The following is a 20,006-nucleotide window of genomic DNA, read 5'->3' as shown; positions in this document are numbered from 1 at the left end:
CCTTGCTGATTGAATAGTCATTCACTCGCGAGTCTTCCTATGCAGCCTCGATGGGATTCCCACTTCCTCAACCTCCCCGCGTGGTGGAAATACACGAGTGTGCCACCACGTTAAACTCGCAAGCCTTGTTTTAAAGGACTCGTCCCCACTCTGAAGACACAAGTGGGCGTAGAGTCCACGAGGCCATTTGTCCACGGCAAGCATTTCTCTAACCTCACGCCTACCGAACCTCTCGGGCCTAAAACTGCCCCTGCGGCTCCCGCCGAGGTGCCGGGCAGCTCTCTCCTGTGAGCGCTCTCCACTTCCTCCGCGACAGAGAAGCTGGGAGGCCACTTCTTTACCCTGCTGCAAGAAGGATGGCTTCGGTACCCGACGGATGCTGAATCCCTTCAAGGCCTAAGCCACCGCCACTGCCGATCCGCCGGCGTCCGCCATTAGCCTTCAAGACGGGCCTTCGGATGCCGCGCGACGGGAAAAAGGTATCCAGCCCCCGCCTGATAAATATATGTAATTTTGAGATGCTTTCATCTTGCGCCTGCAGTCTGCTAAGTTATCTAAAATTTATACTTTTCGGTAATTTTTCTGTAAAATAGAAGGTTAGTTTTAAAAATAGACTTCCAATGTTTTTGATCGGGCATGTCTGTGGGCAGCCCCAAAGGTCACCGCGCCAACGCAGAGGGGACCTCGCGAGCCCGGAAGCGCCCACCCGGAGCCAAGATGGCGGAGGTGGAGCCCCCTCTGAAGTTGTCAGGAGCGCCTCCGCCACCTGAGGGGGTGGGAGGAGGCCACTGCTCCGAAATCTCCACCGAGCTCATTCGCTCTCTGACAGAGCTGCAGGAGCTGGAAGCTGTGTACGAACGACTTTGCGGCGAGGAGGTGGGGAGCTGAGCCTCCTTTTTCCTGGAGGATCCGGTGGCAGAGGGCATCACGGGTGTCGATCGCTTTACCAGGGAAAACGAGAAAGCAGCTTCCCAAGACGCCTTAATGTAGTTGGGCATTTGGGTACACCTGTCAGTTCTACTCAAACGTATTTGACCTGTTACCTGGACTACTTCCTTGGTCTGCCTCCGTATTGATTTCCCTGACAGTAAAACTGGAAGTGGTGTGTGTGTGTGTGTACATGTGTGTATTATATGTACACATACATATATGTATACCGAATTGGCTTGTCTTCAGAATAAGAATTGCTTTGGCTTGGGAAGTGAAAAGTTACAAAAGTTTCTTCTCGACTCCTTTAAAGGAGAAGTTCCTTCAAATTAGCTTGAAGTTCTAAGACTTTCTCTTGGAGGAAATGATTATGTGTGTATTTTTAGCATTTCAGTTAAGTGTAGGCATTTGGATGTTTTCTTATTTTGAGACGGCCTCGGTGTTGCCCATATTGTCTTCAAATTGGCTACCTTCCTAGAGCAACCTCTCAAGCTACTGGCATTATAGGCGAGCTCACAACTCCCTAGAAGTTTGAAAGCTCCCTGTTAGGACTTTGAATTTTTAAGACTAAGGCGCAGCTGTCTGGTCTCAGACAAGTGATTTCATCTCTTGTACCTTGGATGTGTGGTCAATCAAGTAACAGGTGTGGAAAGGATTCCGCTTCCCTTCTATTAATAGCATGCTATATCTCTTTATATACTTTTGTTTCTTTTCCATGGCAGTCTGGTGCTGTCAGTTCGTTTTCCAACGTGGATGGATTCCTTGCAAGTTAGAAGATGTAAACTCTCACCTAAAACCTTGGCAGCTGTTTTTCCCAGGGAACTTTTTTTTTTTTTCTTTTTAGACATGCTCTAACTATCTAGCCCTACCTGGCCTGCAACTCACTATGTAGACCAGGCTTGCAGTGAAGTCAGTAATCTGCCTGCTGCTGGCACTCAAGTGCTGGGATTAATGTCATGCAGCTCTCAAAGCACTTTGAATGGAGGAAGAGAGAGTCGTTACTACCTTTGAATGTTTTCAAGTACTGCCTTGCATCGGCTCCAGCAGTTCCCGCACAAGTAGTGGTTTAAAGTTGAGTGCTCTTGACTTAACATTCCTAAGTCTATATTCTTTGAATCAATTAATACATTGGGGAGATTTTTGCGGTCTTATAAAATGTAGTAGTGTTGGCTTTGTGTTTGTTTTTAATGACTGCAAATTTTCCTCTGCATCTGTCTTAGACTGCCTTTATTAAGCTATTTAGCTAAGACTGTGGAACTGTTTTCTGCACACTGTGTTATGTGCCTTTATTATCCTGTTTTATTTGCACAGAAATCTATAAGGTACATATTGAAATCTGATGAGGTTCATATTGCTCTCCCTACTTCATAGGGAAAAAAAAACAGAAATTGAGCTAAATATACTGTATACCTGTAATCCCAGCATGCACGAGGCTGAAGCAATAGGATCTAAAATTCATGAACTACAGTGTGTGTGTATGAGGAAGCAAGTGTGTCGTAGCACACATGTAGAAGTTGGGGGACAACTTCAGAATTGTCTCTTCTGCTGTGTGAATGCAGACGATCAAATTCTAGTCATCAGACTTGGAGGGAGGAGTCCTCTTCCAGTCCTTGTTTTGATTCTGAGACAGGAACTCAAATTGCCCACATGGTCAAAACTGGCATTTACTTCTGTTCCTCCTGCCTGTCTCCTGAATGTGGAATAATAAGGGAACATCACACATCTGGATGAGCCACTACATTTGAGAGCATCATGGTTTGGATTGCACAAGTGGTATTGAATATGTATTGGTTCCCATTGTGTTAGTCATCTGCTAGATAGAATAAGATATACTCAAAACAAACAAAGGGGGGATTATGCACATGCATAATCCTAGCACTTGAGAAGAAAGGAAAGAAGAATTCAAGGTCATCCCATGTTTCAGAACAAGTGAGAAAGCATCCTGAGTTTCTCACTTGAGACCTTGCATCAAAACAAGCATGAGAAAAACTACATAGCCAGTTATTTAGTCCAACAAAACCAAAGCAGTATTGAAGTCCAAAGGGACTGTAGTGGGAGGGAAAAAATTTTGAATTGAAATTCACCCTTTAGCTGTGTTGAGTTATATAAATGTATTTGTTATAAGTTTGTTTGTTGTCTTGAGACAGGGTCTCTATGTAGTACTTGTTGTCCTAAATATGTATCAAGACTGGCTTCAAACACAGAGATCCAGATGCCTCCTTCTAATGCTGGCATGAAAGATATATGTTATTTCACCTGGCTTAATTTAGATAACTCTTAAAGTTCTTTCTACCTAGGGGTAGAGATAGAGTGTAATATTTAAACACTTGCCTACCATGTACAAGATCTTGAGTTTAATCCCCTAGTAACTTAAAAAGAAAATTACTTATATCCCTTCTGATGGTGTTTGTCTGTTTCAGAAAGCAGTGGAGAAAGAACTGGATGCTCTTTTGGAACAGCAAAACACCATTGAAAGTAAGATGGTCACTCTCCACAGGATGGGGTGAGTATGTACCACAGCAAAAGTTGTACATTCCAGTGGGACCACAGGATAAAGTTAGTTTTCCTAACCCCATAGTCTAGTCTTTTAGGAAGCTAAGGTGGGAAGCTTGCTGCAAGTTCGAGGCCAGCCTTGGTTACAGAGCAAGGCACTGTCTCAAGAAAGGAAAAAAAGGATTCTTTTTTTCTAACAGTGTTTTATTACCTGATAGGCATTTAAAATGGAAAGGAATGGTAGCTCACAGTAAGCACCGAAGAATATACACTTTGACAGTTATCAACAGGTCCTTGGAACTGTGAATGGAGGCTCAGATCTATAATCAACTTTTGGAGGGAGAGATAGAATTATCAGGAGTTCAAGGCCATCCTGGAACACATGAGACCCTGTCTAAAAAAGGAAAAAAAAAAAAAAACTTTGGCAACCAGGCACAGTGCTACACAACTTAGGAAGTAGGGGCAGGTGGATGTGGGGCTCAAGGCCAACTGTAGCTACATAGTGAACTAAAAAGCTAAACTTGGCTATTTCTAGCCTTCTCAAAAAACAAAACAAAATAATCTCCTTGACCCACTTGGAACCTTAATAGAAATATGAATTGTGGCTAGGCAGTGGTGGCGTACGCCTTTAATCCTAGCATTGGGGAGGCAGAGGCAGGTGGATCTCTGTGCCTAAGGTCAACGTAGACTACAAAGAGTTCCAGAGAAGCCCTGTCTTAAATAAACAAAAACAAAACAACCAAAAATATATATAAAAGAAAAGGAATGCAAATTCTGGAACCCTCGCCCTAAACTTCCTGAATTACAGGCTTTGTTGTTGAGGCCCAGAAATATGTATTTTAGTACATCTTCCAGGTGTTTCTGATTTGCAGTTCAAGTTTAAGAACTACTGCTCTTACCAATTTTATATTTGCTGAGCATTGTGGTGGATGCCTATAATCTTAAGCATTCAGGAAGCTGAAATAGGATCTCAGTTTGAGGCCAGCTTGAAACCTGATTCAGAAGGGTAGAGGGGAACGAGAGACCCTGTCTGTGGTTCCATACACACCTTTAATACTTAATATTTGGAAAGCACAGATAAGAGATCAAGAGTTCAAGGTTATTTTCTGCTTACACAGCGAGTTTGAAGCCATCTTGGCCCACATCAGACCTCATTTCAAAGCAAGCAAAGAGAAAGAGCTGGGAGTGTGGTTCAGTGATAGAGCATTTGCTTAGCTCAATCCTCCTACTCCCTCCCCCCCATACACGGCATATATACACACAGAAGGAGAGAATTGCCAAATAGAAAAAAGAAGTGAGAGTAGAAGACACCTAAGAAGAAAAAACCCAAAACACCTAATTTCCCCTCTTGTTCGTGCCTTCTGTCTCTGTGCCTTGACAAACTCTGTCTCTAGTCCCAACCTACAGTTGATTGAGGGAGACGCAAAGCAACTGGCTGGAATGATCACCTTTACCTGCAACCTAGCTGAAAATGTGTCGAGCAAAGTCCGTCAGCTTGACCTGGCCAAGGTAATCCCACTGAGCTTTTGACGTTTTAGCTCATAGAAGGGAGGGAAGAAATTACACCTAGATAAGAACCATCAGTGAAATGCAATACAAATACCAAAACCAGATAAACATACCACACGAAGACTCCAGGCCAATAGCATCTGTGCATATAAAAATAAAAATCCTCAATTAATACTAAAAGCAAATCGAGCAACATAGAGAGAAGATTATATACCACGAGCGGTAGGAGTGCAAAGCTGGTGTTATGTGTGAAAGTTAAGTAGTGTGGTAAAGGGAATGGAGGTGGCGCTTGATAGAGCACTGCCTAGCACGTATCAACACCCTAGGTTAGAGTCCAGCAGAGCAGTGTTCTGTTTCCAAGTATCACATACTTCTTGATTCACTTATGAGGTTAACAAAATAAATACGGATTATTCCCATTCGTGCTTTGATTTTTTTTTTTTTAGATTTTATTTAATTTAAGTATATGAGTACACTGTAGCTGTCTTCATATACACCAGAAGAGGACATCCCATCCCATTACAGATGGTTGCGAGCCACCATGTGGTTGCTGGGAATTGAACTCAGGACCTCTGGAAGGGCAGCCGGTGCTCTTAACTGCTGAGCCATCTCTCCAGCCCCTTGTGCTTCTATTAAAATGAAGTAACCATATTAATTAAATCACAGTATCTACTAGTGTCTGAATTAGCATCCTTAACACTTTGTAAGTGGTTGTGACTAATTTGCCAGTTACAGCTGAAAAGAACTGACATTTAACTGTGTCCCACTCTTAGATCTCTGTATGTTCTGAGGAGCATTTTGAAGGAATAGATCATTGTCTTTAAACACAATTTTGTAGAACCGCCTCTATCAGGCCATTCAGAGAGCCGATGACATCTTGGACCTGAAGTTCTGCATGGATGGAGTTCAGACTGCTTTGAGGAATGAAGATTATGAGCAGGCTGCAGCCCACATTCATCGTTACTTGTGCCTGGACAAGTCAGTCATTGAGCTCAGCCGACAAGGCAAAGAAGGTCAGTATTGCAGACTGTTGATCCTCGTTTGGTCAGAAGCATCTGTGATTTGAACCAAGCAAACTCAATTAAGAAAAGTGTTGCCAGGCCGGGCGTGGTGGCGCACGCCTTTAATCCCAGCACTTGGGAGGTAGAGGCAGGTGGATTTCTGAGTTCGAGGCCAGCCTGGTCTACAAAGTGAGTTCCAGGACAGCCAGGGCTACACAGAGAAACCCTGTCTCGAAAAACCAAAAAAAAAAGAAAAGAAAAGAAAAGAAAAGTGTTGCCAGGTATGGTGGCTCAAGTCTGTGTTGAGAGGCTGAGGCAGAGGTATCCAATAAGTCAACCTGGGCTATAAGTGAAAACCATACCTCTAAAAACACCAAAAGCAAACAAAAACAAAAGGAAATATAGAAAGGATATCCTAGTTGCTATTTTTGCCAGCTTGACATAAACTAGATTTCCCTGGGAAGAACCTCAGTGAAGAGAATGCCTACATTAGATTGTCTATAGGTGAGTCTGTGGGGTATTTGCTTAATTAATGATTAAAGTAAAAGGGCCCACTCACTGTGTGGTACCGCATTTAGGCTGTGATCCAGAAGACCAAGCCTGTGGCTTCTGCTGCTTGCCTCCACAGTCCTGTCCTGAGATCCTATCTTGCCTTACTGAATGATGGACCATCACCTATAAGCCAGAGAACCACCCCTCACAACCCAAGTCGGTTTTGATCATGGTGTTTATGGTAGCAAAGAAACGCTAAGACAGTGGAAAAGGAAACTGATCCTGTATCTTCTGACTCTCTGCCTCACAGGCTGCTTACACTTAACCCATTGCTTACTTATACAGTTAAATTCTTGGGCAGGGAAAAAATAGCATAGCTGGTAAAGCGCTTGCCTTACTGAAGACCAAAGTTAGATCCCCAGAACCTATGTAAAAATGACAGGCATTGTGGCAGATGCTTATAATTCTGTGCTGGAGAGGCAGAGAGCTTCTCTCCCTTTGTCTATTACACTTGTTTTTCCTGGAATGTGTGTTCTTCCTACTCGACCACCATCATCCTGTCCACCTTCTCTAGGAAGTCTGTTTAATACTCTCACACAGAGATTTGACTTTTAGATGCCTTTCTTTCTTTTTTTTTTTTTTTTTTTTTTTTTTTTTTTTTTTTTTGGTTTTTCGAGACAGGGTTTCTCTGTGTAGCCTTGGCTGTCCTGGAACTCACTTTGTAGACCAGGCTGGCCTCGAACTCAGAAATCCGCCTGCCTCTGCCTCCTGAGTGCTGGGATTAAAGGCGTGCGCCACCACGCCCGGTTTAGATACCTTTCTTAAGACTTTTACCATAAATTGAATTGTATTATGTGTACTAGAACACAAGCACAGTTCTCCTTACCTGATTGTAACTTTTCACAGCAGTACAATCATAGTGGATTCATCTTTCTATCCATCCACATTGCTAGCCAGTCTTTATGTTGACTTTCGTTTTATCTCCATTGAGCAGGAAGCATGATTGATGCCAACCTGAAATTACTACAGGAAGCTGAGCAACGTCTTAAGGCCATAGTCGCAGAGAAATTTGCTATCGCTACCAAAGAAGGTGATTTGCCCCAGGTGGAGCGATTCTTCAAGATCTTCCCACTGCTGGGTTTACATGAGGATGGCCTGAGCAAGTTCTCGGAATACCTGTGCAAACAGGTATGGGCACTGTATCAATCAGGGTTCTCTAGAATCCTAGAGGGATTATTGGAATGACTTACAGGCTACAATCCAGCTAATCCAACAATGACCAGCTGCGATCAGTAAGTTCAAGCATCTAACAGTTGCTCAGTCCACAGGCTGGGTGTCTCAGCTGGTCTTCTGTATATGCTGGAATTCTAAAGAAGTAGGCTGAAGTGCTAGTGGAGGATTTTTTTTTTTTTTTTTTAATCAAAGGCAAGTGTCTTCCTACCTCAAGGTATGGACTAGAAGTAGATTCACCCACTCAAATCAAACAGATAATCTCCAACAGATGTGCCATCCATTTCTGGATTATTGTAGTTCATTCCAGATGTAGTCAGGTTGACAGGAGCCATCACAAGAAGTAATTATTTAGTAGGATGATGGTATGGTTCTTCGCCCACAGAGTAGGACATTGGAAAAAATCAAGTTGTTTGTTTGTTTTTTAATTCTTCAGATATAGTGCTAGAAAAGAATGTAGGACCTCATGCATACACTGCAAACACTCTATCACTGAGCTATGTCCTCAGCCCTCACTAGCATGATTAACGCACAGAAGGCATAAGCTTGAGAGTCTCCTGCTGCAGCTTCACAAGTTTCTGGGTTTGTGGCCATCAACAACGGGCCAGGCTGTTTGTAGACATCAGTAACAGGTGACAAGTCCTGTGTTCTCCTTTGAGGCAGCGCTGAGCTTTGTGACCCTGGTTGGCTGAATATTTGCTGGGTAGACCAGGCTAGCCTTGAGACTTCAGTACAGTCCTCCTGCCTCTGTCTCCCTAAGGGCACAGGAATTAACAAATTCTGTTTCTGTTGATAATTGATTCTGCATTTACTATAACCTGGAAGAATTAATACATGTATTCACTCAGCAATTTTTTTTTATGGCTTTCTCTTTCCCAGCCATAGCCTAGACATCTAATACCCATTGATTTTTCAAAAGACCAGGTGAAAATACAAGACAATTAAAATGCAACTTGCCTGAGAGGTTGATTCATCTTTTATTTATTTATTTATTTATTTATTTATTTTGTTTTTCGAGACAGGGTTTCTCTGTGTAGCCCTGGCTGTCCTGGCACTCACTTCGTAGACCAGGCTGGCCTCGAACTCAGAAATCCGCCTGCCTCTGCCTCCCGAGTGCTGGGATTAAAGGCATGTGCCACTACACCCGGCTCATCTTTTTTTTAAAGGTTTATTTATTTTATGTATAAGTACACTGTAGGTGTTTTCAGACAGACCAGAAGAGGGCATCTGATCCCATTACAGGTGGTTGTGAGCCACCATGTGGTTGCTGGGATTTGAACTCAGCACCTTCGGAAGAGCAGTCAGTGCTGTTAACCACAGAGCCATCTCTCTAGCCCCTGATGCATTCTTTCAAACTTACTCAGGAGCTACTTTCTGATTTTGTTTGTTCTTTGAAAGAGTCTTAACTTATAGCCTGGGTGGCTCAATATGTAAACCAACCTGGTTAAATTTGTGTTCCTCCTGCCCCTGTCTCCCAAGTATAGGGTTATAGGCATGCACTAAGGTGTGGGCTTCGTTTAAGATCAGTTGAAGAGACAAGTTGGATAGTTTAGTGGACAGAGGCTCCTGAGTGCAAGCCTAGCATCCTGAATTTGATCCCTTTAAAGAGGAAACGATGTAGAGAAGAGAGGAGAGGAGAGGAGAGGAGAGGAGAGGAGAGGAGAGGAGAGGAGAGAAACTGACACAGCGAAGCTGTCTTCTCACTTCCACACACATGCTTGGAGTCTCAGTACTTGGGGAGGAAGGCACGAAGAGTCAGAAACTTAAGGTTATTTTCTGCAGCACGGTAGATTATGAGATTTTATCTTAAAAAAAAAGTTAATTTTCAAAGTTGAACAGAAACAGAGTCAACAAACATACAGACTTGCGAGTCTTTTTATCTTTATATCACTGCATTCTTTGAACATCAAGAATTTTCTATAATGGAGCACTACTCTACCATTAAGAAAAATGAGACCAGGCTGGGCGTGGTGGCCACGCCTTTAATCTCAGCACGCAGGACGCAGAGGCAGGTGGATCTCTGTGAGTTTGAAGCCAACCTGGTCTACGTGCTGAGTTCAAGAACAGCTGGGGCTATGTAGAAAGACCATGTCAAAGGAAAAAGGAGAAGAGAAGAAGTAAACTGACACCATTGCATAGATCCTTGCTTATTTTACTCTGTAGCAGTGGTCCTCAGCCTCCCGAATGCTGAGCTCCTCATGCTGTGCTAACTCCCAGCCATAAAGTGATTTTTGATGCAACTCGGAACTGTACTTTTTCTACTGTTATGAATCATGGTATACAAGTATTTTTGGAGAGAGAGGTTTGTCAAAGGGGTTGCAACCCTCAGGTGTAGAACTATTGCTCTCTAACATTTGCGGTTTGTTAAATTAATAAGGTTAAAAAAATAGTAAGCTATCATTCTTACTTCAGTTGAGGGGAGTAGCAATAAAGAGACACATTTATGTAAGCACTGAATATTTTGGAAGAGAGATAGAGCTTGAAATATAGGTAAGAGAAAGGACCTTTAAATACTTAAATGTGTGTCTTACTAATTCTAAAAACTTAGTTAAAAATTAAGCAAGATGGGGCTGGGGAGATGGCTCAGCAGTTAAAAGTACTGACTGCTCTTCCAGAGGTCCTGAGTTCAAATCTCAGCAACCACATGGTAGCTCACGACCTTCTATAATGAGATCTTATGCCCTCTTCTGGTGTGTCTGATGACAGCTACAGTGTACTTATATATAATAAATAAACAAATCTTTTAAAAAACAACAAAACAAAAAACAAGATGGCTAGGCCTAGTAGCACATACCTTTAATTCTAGTACCCAGACAGGCAGATCTCTTGAGAGTTCTAGGCCAGCCTGGTCTATATGGTAAATCCCAGGACATCTAGTGCTACATAGAAAGACCTCCCGTTTCAAAACAAACAAACAACACACACACACACAATATAATGAAACAATTAAGTACAGTTACTAGGCATCACGGTATAGCATATGCTTGTGATGCTAACACTTGGGAGCCTGAGGCAGGAACATCACTAGTTTCAGGCGAGCTTCAGTTAGACGATGAATTCTGAGCCAGTTTGCACTGTAGAGGGTCTGGGGCTCAAAAAATCAAATCAAATCAAATATAATAAAATAGGGCTGGTGAGATGGCTCAGCAGAAGAGTGCTGGCTGCTCTTTCACAGGTCCTGAGTTCAATTTCCAGCAACCACATGGTGACTCATGACCATCTTTAAAAGTATCTAATGCCCTCTTCTGGCATGCAGACGTGCATGCAGTCAGAACACTTGTACCTTTAAATAAATAAGTAAATAAAAATGTTCTAAGGTATATTTTTAATTTGTATTTTTATGTATATAGAGGTTTTGCCTATATGTGTAGCTATGCACTACCTGGTGCCTGTGGAGGCATGCAGAAGAGACTGTGTGACTAGTTAACAGATGGTTGTGAGCTACTTTGTAGGTGCTGGGAATTGAATGGAAGTCCTCTAGAAGAACAGCCAGTGCTCTCTTCACTGAGCCATCTCTCTAGCCCCCTCAGCAAAGCACTGTAAATGAGTCAAGTTACACTTTAAGATCATTAGTGAAAATAGAAGTGCTTTCTCCTTTCAGCTAATGGTAGTCTATATTTTCAGAGTTTAAACGATTATTTAGTCCCCTGAATAGATGAACTGTCATTGTAGTCATAGTAGCACATAGCTTTAATCTCAGGACTGAATAGGCAGAGACAGGTGGGTCTCTTTATGGTGGAGGCAAGCCTAATCTATATAGCAAGTTCCATGCCACCAGTGAGAATTACATGGGACCCTGTCTCAAAAAAAGAAAAAAAGATACCACATACTCAGGTTCCTTGTCCTACTTGATCACCCACAAGAGAGTTTCCTCCGTGCTGCCTCCAACTCCAACCTCCAAGGGAAACGTGGTGGAAGGAAAGCTGATGGGAAGCTGTTGATCTGAAAAATACCTGTACATTTTCTCTGCTTCCAGGTGGCCAGTAAGGCTGAGGAGAATCTGCTGTTGGTGCTGGGCTCAGACATGAGTGATAGGAGAGCTGCGGTCATCTTTGCAGATACTCTCACACTACTGTTTGAAGGTGAGCCTCTTTCTGTATTCTAGGGAGACCAGCGACATTGTCTTCTGACATATGCATCCTACCCTTTCCCCCTACCCAGGTGTGTTTGATGCAATCCTGTAGTTTCTAGGTGTTGACTCATTGAATAATCGATTTCCAGATTAGTATCTGATTAGCAAGATTGGAGTCTTTCCAGTATTTTGAACCTCCATAGACCTCAAGATCCTAAAAAAAATAATAAATTTAATCTAAAATATGTTACAAGGAAGGTGATCTATTTCAGTGATTCCTCAAGAGAAAATGACTTCACTGTGACTTTTCAAGCTCCCTTTTACTAGACCATCACTGTTGATAGGTATCAAATGTTCAGACAACAGCTAGCATCAAATAGAACTCTCTATTTCAGATAGTGAACTAAATCCTTTGCAGGGGTTTAGTGAGACCTAGGTTAATCTTTGATGGGGGAAAGGAATTTATTTTATGGAAAAAAACATGTGAAGTCCAGCCCTCACTTCCTCCTAGGGATCGCCCGAATTGTGGAAACTCACCAACCCATCGTGGAGACTTACTATGGACCAGGGCGACTCTTTACCCTGATCAAATATCTGCAAGTAGAATGTGACACACAGGTGGAGAAGGTTGTAAACAAGTTCATCAAGCAAAGGGACTACCACCAGCAGGTGAGCCGGGGTGGAGCCAGGGAGCAGCCGTGGTCGGGACACTCGGTAGAGGACGTTAGGAGAAATGAAGATGAACTAACGAATCGATGGGTGGGTGGGTGGATGGACCCACTGCCTAGAGGAGAAGGACAGATGCTGAAGGTATAGTGGCCTTCACTTTGCCTAATACTTAGTACCTTAACACAACAGAAACAGAAGGCCAGATTCTCTATCATTGAACTTCAGCAGTGCCCTCTGGATGCTATTGAGTATCAAGTATTAATAATTTGTTTTTAATTTCACTTTAGTTCTTATGGCTCTCTTTCTCAGAACTATTTTTCCATCCCCATAAGCTCAGGAAATAAAAGTAGCACACAGAAGTAGGAATGGCCAGCTGAGTGGTGCGTAACTATAATCCCAGCAATGGGGAGGCTGACGCAACAGGATCACCATTATTTTGAGGTCAGCCTGGACTGCATAAGGAAATCCAGGCCAACCTGAGTTACATAGCCACTGTCTATTGGCTCATATCTATACGCAGAACCCCAGACTGTGAGACCAGACAGCAGTCCATGAGAATGTCCTTAGCATTACTTTTTTTAATACTTGCTGTTCTTTATCCTCTCTTTAAGAATGGTTTGACTTATGTATGTGCAGCATGTATAGGCCTAGTGCATGGGGGCAGGAAAGGCACTGGGTCCCTTGCAAGGAGAGGGACAGATGGTTGTTTGCTACCACATGGGTTCTGGAACCAAATTCCAGTCCTCTGCAAGAGTAGCAAGTGCTCTTAACTAACACTACGTTATCTCTCACCAGCCCTACCATTCATTACTTTTAAATAAAATGACAGCGGCTGGAAAGGTGGCTTAGCAGTTAAGAGAATTTGCTTCTCTTCTAGAAGACCGACCTGAATTTCCAAGCACTCTTCCAAGCACTCCCTTGGCAGCTAACAACCATCTGTGACTTCCAGTTCCAGAGGATTGGAAGCCCTCTTTGGCCTCCACAGGCAGTGCATACCTGGTATACATACATACATTTAGGCAAAACATCCATATATAAAGTAAAAAATAAATAAATATATAACAGAAATGAAAGCAACAGTACCTTAGCCAAAAACAACTCTTGCTTGAAAGAAAAGTGAGCCTCATTAGCAACCTGAAGCTTATCACTGTAGGCTGGAATGGCCAGTGGGAGGCAGAGGTGCTCTTCTGATTTCTGTGGTGTTTTTCAGTTTCGGCTTGTCCAGAGTAACTTGATGAGAAATTCTGCAACAGAAAAAATTGAACCAAGGTAATAATCATCCTTCAGCCTGTAGGAATTGCAGTTACTAGTTACATCTAGCTTAGAGACTACTTCTGTTAAAATGTAGGGGATTTTGGTCTGGGTTTTTTTTAGTTGGTTGGTTTGGTTTTGGTTTTGGTTTGGGGACAAGGTCTTTTTATGTGCTGTCCTGGAACTCTCTATGTATATCCAGCTAACCTCAAACTTACAGAGATCCTCCTGCCTCTCCTTTCAAGGGCTAGGATTAAAGGCCTGTGCCACCATGCATGAAGTAATTTTATTTTTAAAATATAATACAGGTAAGTTGTTGACAACTCTGTAGCCCAGGCTAGTCTCAGACTCATAACAAGCTACGTGTCTCAGTCTTCTACGTCCTGAGATTACAGACATGAGCCACCAATTTCCAACTCTATCAATTTCTCCTAGAGAAGACACAGTATAAAAATATCTCTAGTTAATAAGGAGTAATAGATCACTGGCTGAGGATATCTCACCTGGTAAGAATCCTTACCTAATAGACATAAATACCCTATACCCTAACACACACGTGGTACCCCATAAAAACAGACATGACGGCTCATGCCTATAGTACCTTAGCCGGTAAAGGCAGGAGGATCAGCTGTTTGAGGTCCTAGATTTCAAGGCTAGTGGGTACTACGTGAGACCCATTTAAAGTTAGGTAAAGGCAGAGGATCAGCTGTTTGAGGTCCTGGATTTCAAGGCTAGTGGGTGGGTGCTACGTGAGACCCATTTAAAGTTAGGTAAAGGCAGAGGATCAGCTGTTTGAGGTCCTGGATTTCAAGGCTAGTGGGTGGGTGCTACGTGAGACCCATTTAAAGTTAGGTAAAGGCAGAGGATCAGCTGTTTGAGCTCCTGGATTTCAAGGCTAGTGGGTGGATGCTACGTGAGACCCATTTAAAGTTAGGTGCTAGTTGTGGTTTCTTCTGAGAAGACCCTAGCTTGTGTTAAGTTGTCAGAGAACTCACCAGCATCGTTATCATAGTTGACACATTTATAATGTTGATTGTACATTGTTATACGCGCTTAACAGACAGTAAACCACTTCAAGGTATGTTAACCCCTACACTACTGGCATTTTGGCTAGATAGCTTTTTTCCCCAGGAACTGTCCTATATGCTATGAAAAAAAAATCATTACTCCTGTCTATCCACTGTAATACCCTGGGAGAGCAAAATCATTGGTAAATCACTAATCTGTAACTATTTTCAGAAGAACAAACTAAGGCCTAGAAATGCTAAATGACTTTATCAAGATAAGAAAGCTAGAAAATGGCAGAGCCAGAAATAGAATCCAAGCAATTTAGTTCTGAACACTGCTGTGGACCACTGAGGTGAATCTGACTTACAGGGTAGGAGAGAACATGTAATGAGATATAGTCAGATATGGGCAAGGTCCAGGGTTCTTCCTGAGGATAAATGCCCATAGGCCTGAGACTTGAAGGGTGAAATGGAGTATAAGAGTGTCCCAGACGGCATAAGGAGAGTATGTCCTAAGCACTTGAGAGAGCCTGAAATGACGTGACTATGAGGGGGCACTATAGAGGGATTCTCAGGTCAGGATTCGTAACTGTGGAAACTTTATGACCAGACACATGTTTTAACCAATTCCCTTTAGCAAGTAAAGGGAGTTTGTATATATAATGTAAGATGAAGGTCAACTTCATTCTTGTTCATGTGGATATCAGTGCTTCTAGCACACCATCCCCTATTCAGTTGTCTTAGTAGTTCCATTAAAAATCATTTGTGGGGAAAAAAGTCATTTGTGCAGGAGGACTATATGAGTTGGAGACCAACCTGGTGTACAGAGTGAAATCTAGGCCAGCCAAGGCTTCATAAAGAGACCCTGTCTCTCTCTCTTTTTTTTTTTTTTTTTTTTCTGGTTTTTTCCCGAGACAGGGTTTCTCTGTATAGCCCTGGCTGTCCTGGAATTCACTTTGTAGACCAGGCTGGCCTCGAACTCAGAAATCTGCCTGCCTCTGCCTCCCGAGTGGAGTTCTGGGATTAAAGGCGTGTGCCACCATGCCCAGCGAGACCCTGTCTTTTAAAGAGCTGGCCACACACCTTAATTCCCAGCACTCAGGAAGCAGAGGCAGGCAGATCACTATGAGTTCAAGGTCAGGCTAGCCTGATCTACAAATCAAGTCCAGAACAGCCAGGCTCTGTTACACAGAGAAACCCTGTCTGGGGATGGGAAGAGCTGGGTAGTGGTGGCGCACACCTTTAATCCCAGCACTCAGGAGGCAGAGGCAGGCAGATTTCTGAGTTCCAGGCCATCCTGGTCTACAGAGCGAGTTCCAGAATAGCTATGGCTACATAGTAAACCCTGTCTTGGAAAAACTAATCAGTTGACTGCCTGGACTCTCTGTTCTATTCCATTTATACCTGTATCTTTATACTAGTAATACATAGTCTGTACTAGTGTAGCTTCGGTGTGTGCGCAAGTGCAGGCTGTGTGTATGTGTAGTTGTGTGAGTCCCCAGGCCAGAGGAGGACTTTGAGTATCCTATTTTATCAGTCTCCTCTTTTACTCTCCACCTCTTTCACTTAAGACCTCAGTCTTGAAGCTTGCTGTTTCAGGTAGGCTGGTTGGCTAGTGAGCTCCCAGGACCCACCCCTCTACCACCACCACCACTCTCTAATGATGCTGGAATTACAGACACCTGTGGCTATGCCTGAGGGTTTGTTGGTTTTGTTTGGTTTGGTTTTTGTCTTTTTGAGACAGGGTTTCTCTGTGTAAACCTGATTGTCCTGGAACTCATTCTATAGACAAGGGTGGTCTTGAAGTCACAGAGATCCACCTGCCTCTGCCTCCCAAGTGCTGAGGGTTTAAAAAATGTGCACCACTGACGCCCAGCATTTTTTTTTTTTTCCCTAAACATGGATGCTGGGAATTCCAACTCAGGACCTCATTTTATGCAGCAAGCATTCTTAGCCAGGGCGCCACCACCCTGCCCTGTAGTAAGTTGTGAAGTCAGCCAAGTCCTCCAACTTGTTTTCTCGGGACTGTTTTGACTGTTCTTGGAGGTAGATGAATAAGGCATAGTTCAGTGTTGTGTATTAAATCTCATGGCTCAATTTGAGATTAGAGAAGTGTATTTTCTTTCACAGAAGCCTAGGTAGTTTTCATATTGAAGGTAAATGATTCAGCCACTGGCAAGTGGGAAATGTGGGTGAAGCTGGGTGTAGAGGGACACATTTAATCCTAGCCCTTGGGAGGCAGAAGCAGGTGGATGGTCTGTATAGTGAGTTCTAGGACAGCTAGGGCTCCATGGAGAGAGAGAGAGACCCTACTAAAAAAGAAAGAGAAACGAGAGTGGGAAGGGAGAGAAACAGGGAAGAAAGAAAAAAGAAAATGTGATTGATAGCTGTCTCTGTAACAAATAAGGCGTTACAACCATCCTCTGACAGCTACCATTCTGTACCTGGGTTAGGAGTAGGGAGTCTTTACCCTGAAGCCTTGCCATTATAGGTCCAGAATGCTCTGATTCCCTATGCTCTGTGTCTCAGGGAGCTGGACCCTGTCTTGACTGAGGTTACCCTGATGAATGCGCGAAGTGAACTGTACTTACGCTTCCTCAGGAAGAGGATCAGCGCGGATTTTGAGGTGGGGGACTCCATGGCTTCAGAAGAAGTAAAGCAAGGTAAAGTATCCTTCTCGTGTTTGATGGGAGGACCTGCATAAGCACTTGGCCCTGACTTGTCATAGTCAACTCACAGAGATCTTACTACAGAAACCTCTCTGGACAAATTGGCTACTAGTGGGATTATTTTTTTTTAAGATTTATTTATTCGTGTATTTTATGTATATGAGCGATCTGTCTTCATGTACAGGAGAAGGAGTCAGATCCCATTACAGATGTTGTGAGCCACCATGTGGTTGCTGGGAATTGAACTGAGGACCTCTGGAAGAGCACGTAAGTGCGCTTAACTGCCAGTCATCTCTCCAGCCCCCTGAAATTAAGATTTAATTAGAATCAAATTGGGCATGTAGTGCATGCCTTTAATTCCAGCACTGAAGGCATAGGTGGATCTCTGAGTTCAAGTCCAGCCTGGCCTATACAGTGAGCTCCAGGCCAGCCACTACTACACAGGGAAAACCCTGTCTTGAAAAATAAATAAGCAAGTAATAAGTAAGTTTAATTAAAGTAAAAATTTTTAAATTCATTTCCTTGGTCCTTAGCCATATTTGACATCTCAAGAGTTGCCATGAACTAAGGCATGGTGACTCACTCCGATAACGCCAGTGTTTGGAAGACCTGGGCCAGCAAGTCATTCTTCAGTGGAGGGTCCTCAGAAGGAAGAGCCAGGGGATCGGAGATAAAAGAGACAGAACAGGAGGGCTAGGAGATCTCACATGAAGTATGTCTTAGGCCAGGCAAGCTTATCAGGTACAGCATCTCATGTACTGCTTTCAGGGGGAAATATTATGGGGCAAAGTCAACAGGAAGCTAATCAAAGAGTGATGCACTAGGAGGATACAGGTTATTTCCAGAACGTTACAGACCAAGTACAAAGCGGCCTTGAAGAAAGAGTTGGGTTCTCAGGACTCAAAGCCATTCATAGCTCCCCCAGGGCCAGACCTGGCTATACCACCGGCTTGTGTGTACCCTGAGCTACCAACCCAGCCTAGGTTATATAGCAAGACTTCATTAAGGGGGAGGGAGGGGGGGATCTGTCATGACTCTGTGTGTGTTCACATGTGTGTGAAGGCCTAAAGTCAATATTGAGTGTCTTCTTCAGTGAGCCTTATATTGGCTGGCTGGTTTGCTCTCAGGATTGCCTATTTCCCTCTTCCAGAATAGGATTACAAGCAGGCTGACACACTCCGCAGATTCAGTTTTGGTTTTGGTTTGGTTTGAAACAGGGTCTCACTATGTAACCCTGGCTGGCCTGGAACTATGTAGACCAGCTTGGTCTAGAATTTACAGAGATCTCCCTACCTCTGCCTCTGAGAGCTGAAACTAAATGTATGCACCATTTTCCCTGATACTTTCCTGTGACTTTTTACCATGACGGCTGGGGAATCTGAATTCTGGTCTTGTGATTGTACAGCAAGCACTTTACCCACTGAGTCATTTCCCTAGCCATGCCATGGCTTTTGACTACCACACTGGATGGCATTAATTATAAAACATGACTTTGACTGGCAAGATGGCTCAGACCATGAAAATATTGCCCTATAAGCCTTATGACCTGAGTTCAATCCCTAGAACCTGTGGTAGAAAGAAAGAACTGTCTCCCTAACCATTGTCCGTTGACCTCCACAAGAATATATGGCATGTATGGCCCACACATTAACACACACAATAATAATAAATATTTTAAAATTTGTACCATTACAGATACTCTTATTGAGCAGCTAAACAGTGCTGATATAAAGAATGGAGTGCTTTATATCTAGAGTGTTTTGGTCTTTGCCCTGCAAACATGCATCTTTAGATTTCTGTGTCATCTTGGAGAAACTAATGAAAAGGAATTAACTTATTTGTACAAAATTATTCACTACAGGAGAAGTGGGTCAACAGTTTTGCTCTGGATTTGAGTTTTGTGTCCAGTGCCTATGTGACTGCTCACAACCATCTGTAACTCCAGTACGAGAGAAGTTCCCTCCTCTGGCCTCCATAAGTACTGGACATTCATACAGTACATTTACTGCAGGCAAAACACCCATACACATAAGTAAAAGTAAATTTTTTCAGAAATATTCACTATTTTCTTCAATTATTATGATTTTTCAGTTGTGAAAGAAAATTTCAGAAATAACCCACATGTTAGCCAACGTGGTGGCACATGCCTTTGATGCCAGCACTCAGGAGGCAGAGATAGACAAATCCCTGAGTTAATCCTAGTGCTCTGGAGGCAGAGGCAGATAGATCTCTGTGAGTTCAAGACAAAATGGTTCAAGATGTAGTAAGACACTATTTCAAAACATAAACAAATGAAATTAAAATATCTAACAAAATGTCCAGTGGTGAGCCGGGCGTGATGGCGCATGCTTTTAATCCCAGCACTTGGGAGGCAGAGGCAGGTGGATTTCTGAGTTCGAGGCCAGCCTGGTCTACAAAGTGAGTTCCAGGACAGGCAGAGCTATACAGAGAAACCCTGTCTCGGGAAAAAAAAAATGTCCAGTGGTGTTGGGTATAGTGGTCTGTAATTCCAGGACTTGGGAGGCTGAGACAGGAGAATCATCTATTGCGTACAAGGCCCTGGGTTCATCCTAGTGTCCCAAGGGACAAAGTAATAATGATTAAGGGGCTAGAGAGCTAGTTTAGTGGGTAAGAGTGCTTGCAGGTCCAGAGTCTAGTTCCTAAGGCTTGTTGGGCAGCTCACAAC

At 43.2% G+C, this 20,006-nt stretch overlaps 2 protein-coding genes across 5 annotated transcripts in view; one reads left to right on the top strand and one right to left on the bottom strand.

Moving 5' to 3' along the window:
- Sf3b3 (splicing factor 3b subunit 3) overlaps nt 1-465 on the bottom strand; it is a 35,425-nt gene extending 34,960 nt beyond the window's left edge. Inside the window, exon 1 of one of the 4 annotated variants that reach the window (XM_021170181.3) lies at nt 342-465. The gene's annotated coding sequence lies outside the window, so the exon portion shown is untranslated. Of the gene's footprint in view, nt 1-213 lie in introns of all 4 variants that reach the window. The other 3 variants (XM_021170182.3, XM_029480355.2, XM_085843576.1) reach the window with 3 other exon arrangements.
- A 233-nt stretch (nt 466-698) lies between these two features.
- Cog4 (component of oligomeric golgi complex 4) overlaps nt 699-20,006 on the top strand; it is a 35,135-nt gene continuing 15,827 nt past the window's right edge. The window contains exons 1-9 of the mRNA XM_021170183.2: nt 699-876; nt 3,348-3,430; nt 4,815-4,929; nt 5,768-5,942; nt 7,417-7,610; nt 11,629-11,734; nt 12,236-12,393; nt 13,604-13,662; nt 17,181-17,314. Coding sequence (XP_021025842.1) covers nt 718-876; nt 3,348-3,430; nt 4,815-4,929; nt 5,768-5,942; nt 7,417-7,610; nt 11,629-11,734; nt 12,236-12,393; nt 13,604-13,662; nt 17,181-17,314 — 1,183 coding nt within the window. The 5' untranslated portion in view covers nt 699-717. The remainder of the gene's footprint in view (nt 877-3,347; nt 3,431-4,814; nt 4,930-5,767; nt 5,943-7,416; nt 7,611-11,628; nt 11,735-12,235; nt 12,394-13,603; nt 13,663-17,180; nt 17,315-20,006) is intronic.

Source organism: Mus caroli, unplaced genomic scaffold (assembly GCF_978045245.1).
Source record: "Mus caroli unplaced genomic scaffold, Mus_caroli_1 scaffold_10, whole genome shotgun sequence".
Lineage (NCBI taxonomy): Eukaryota > Metazoa > Chordata > Mammalia > Rodentia > Muridae > Mus > Mus caroli.
This window is presented reverse-complemented; position numbering and strand designations above follow the sequence as displayed.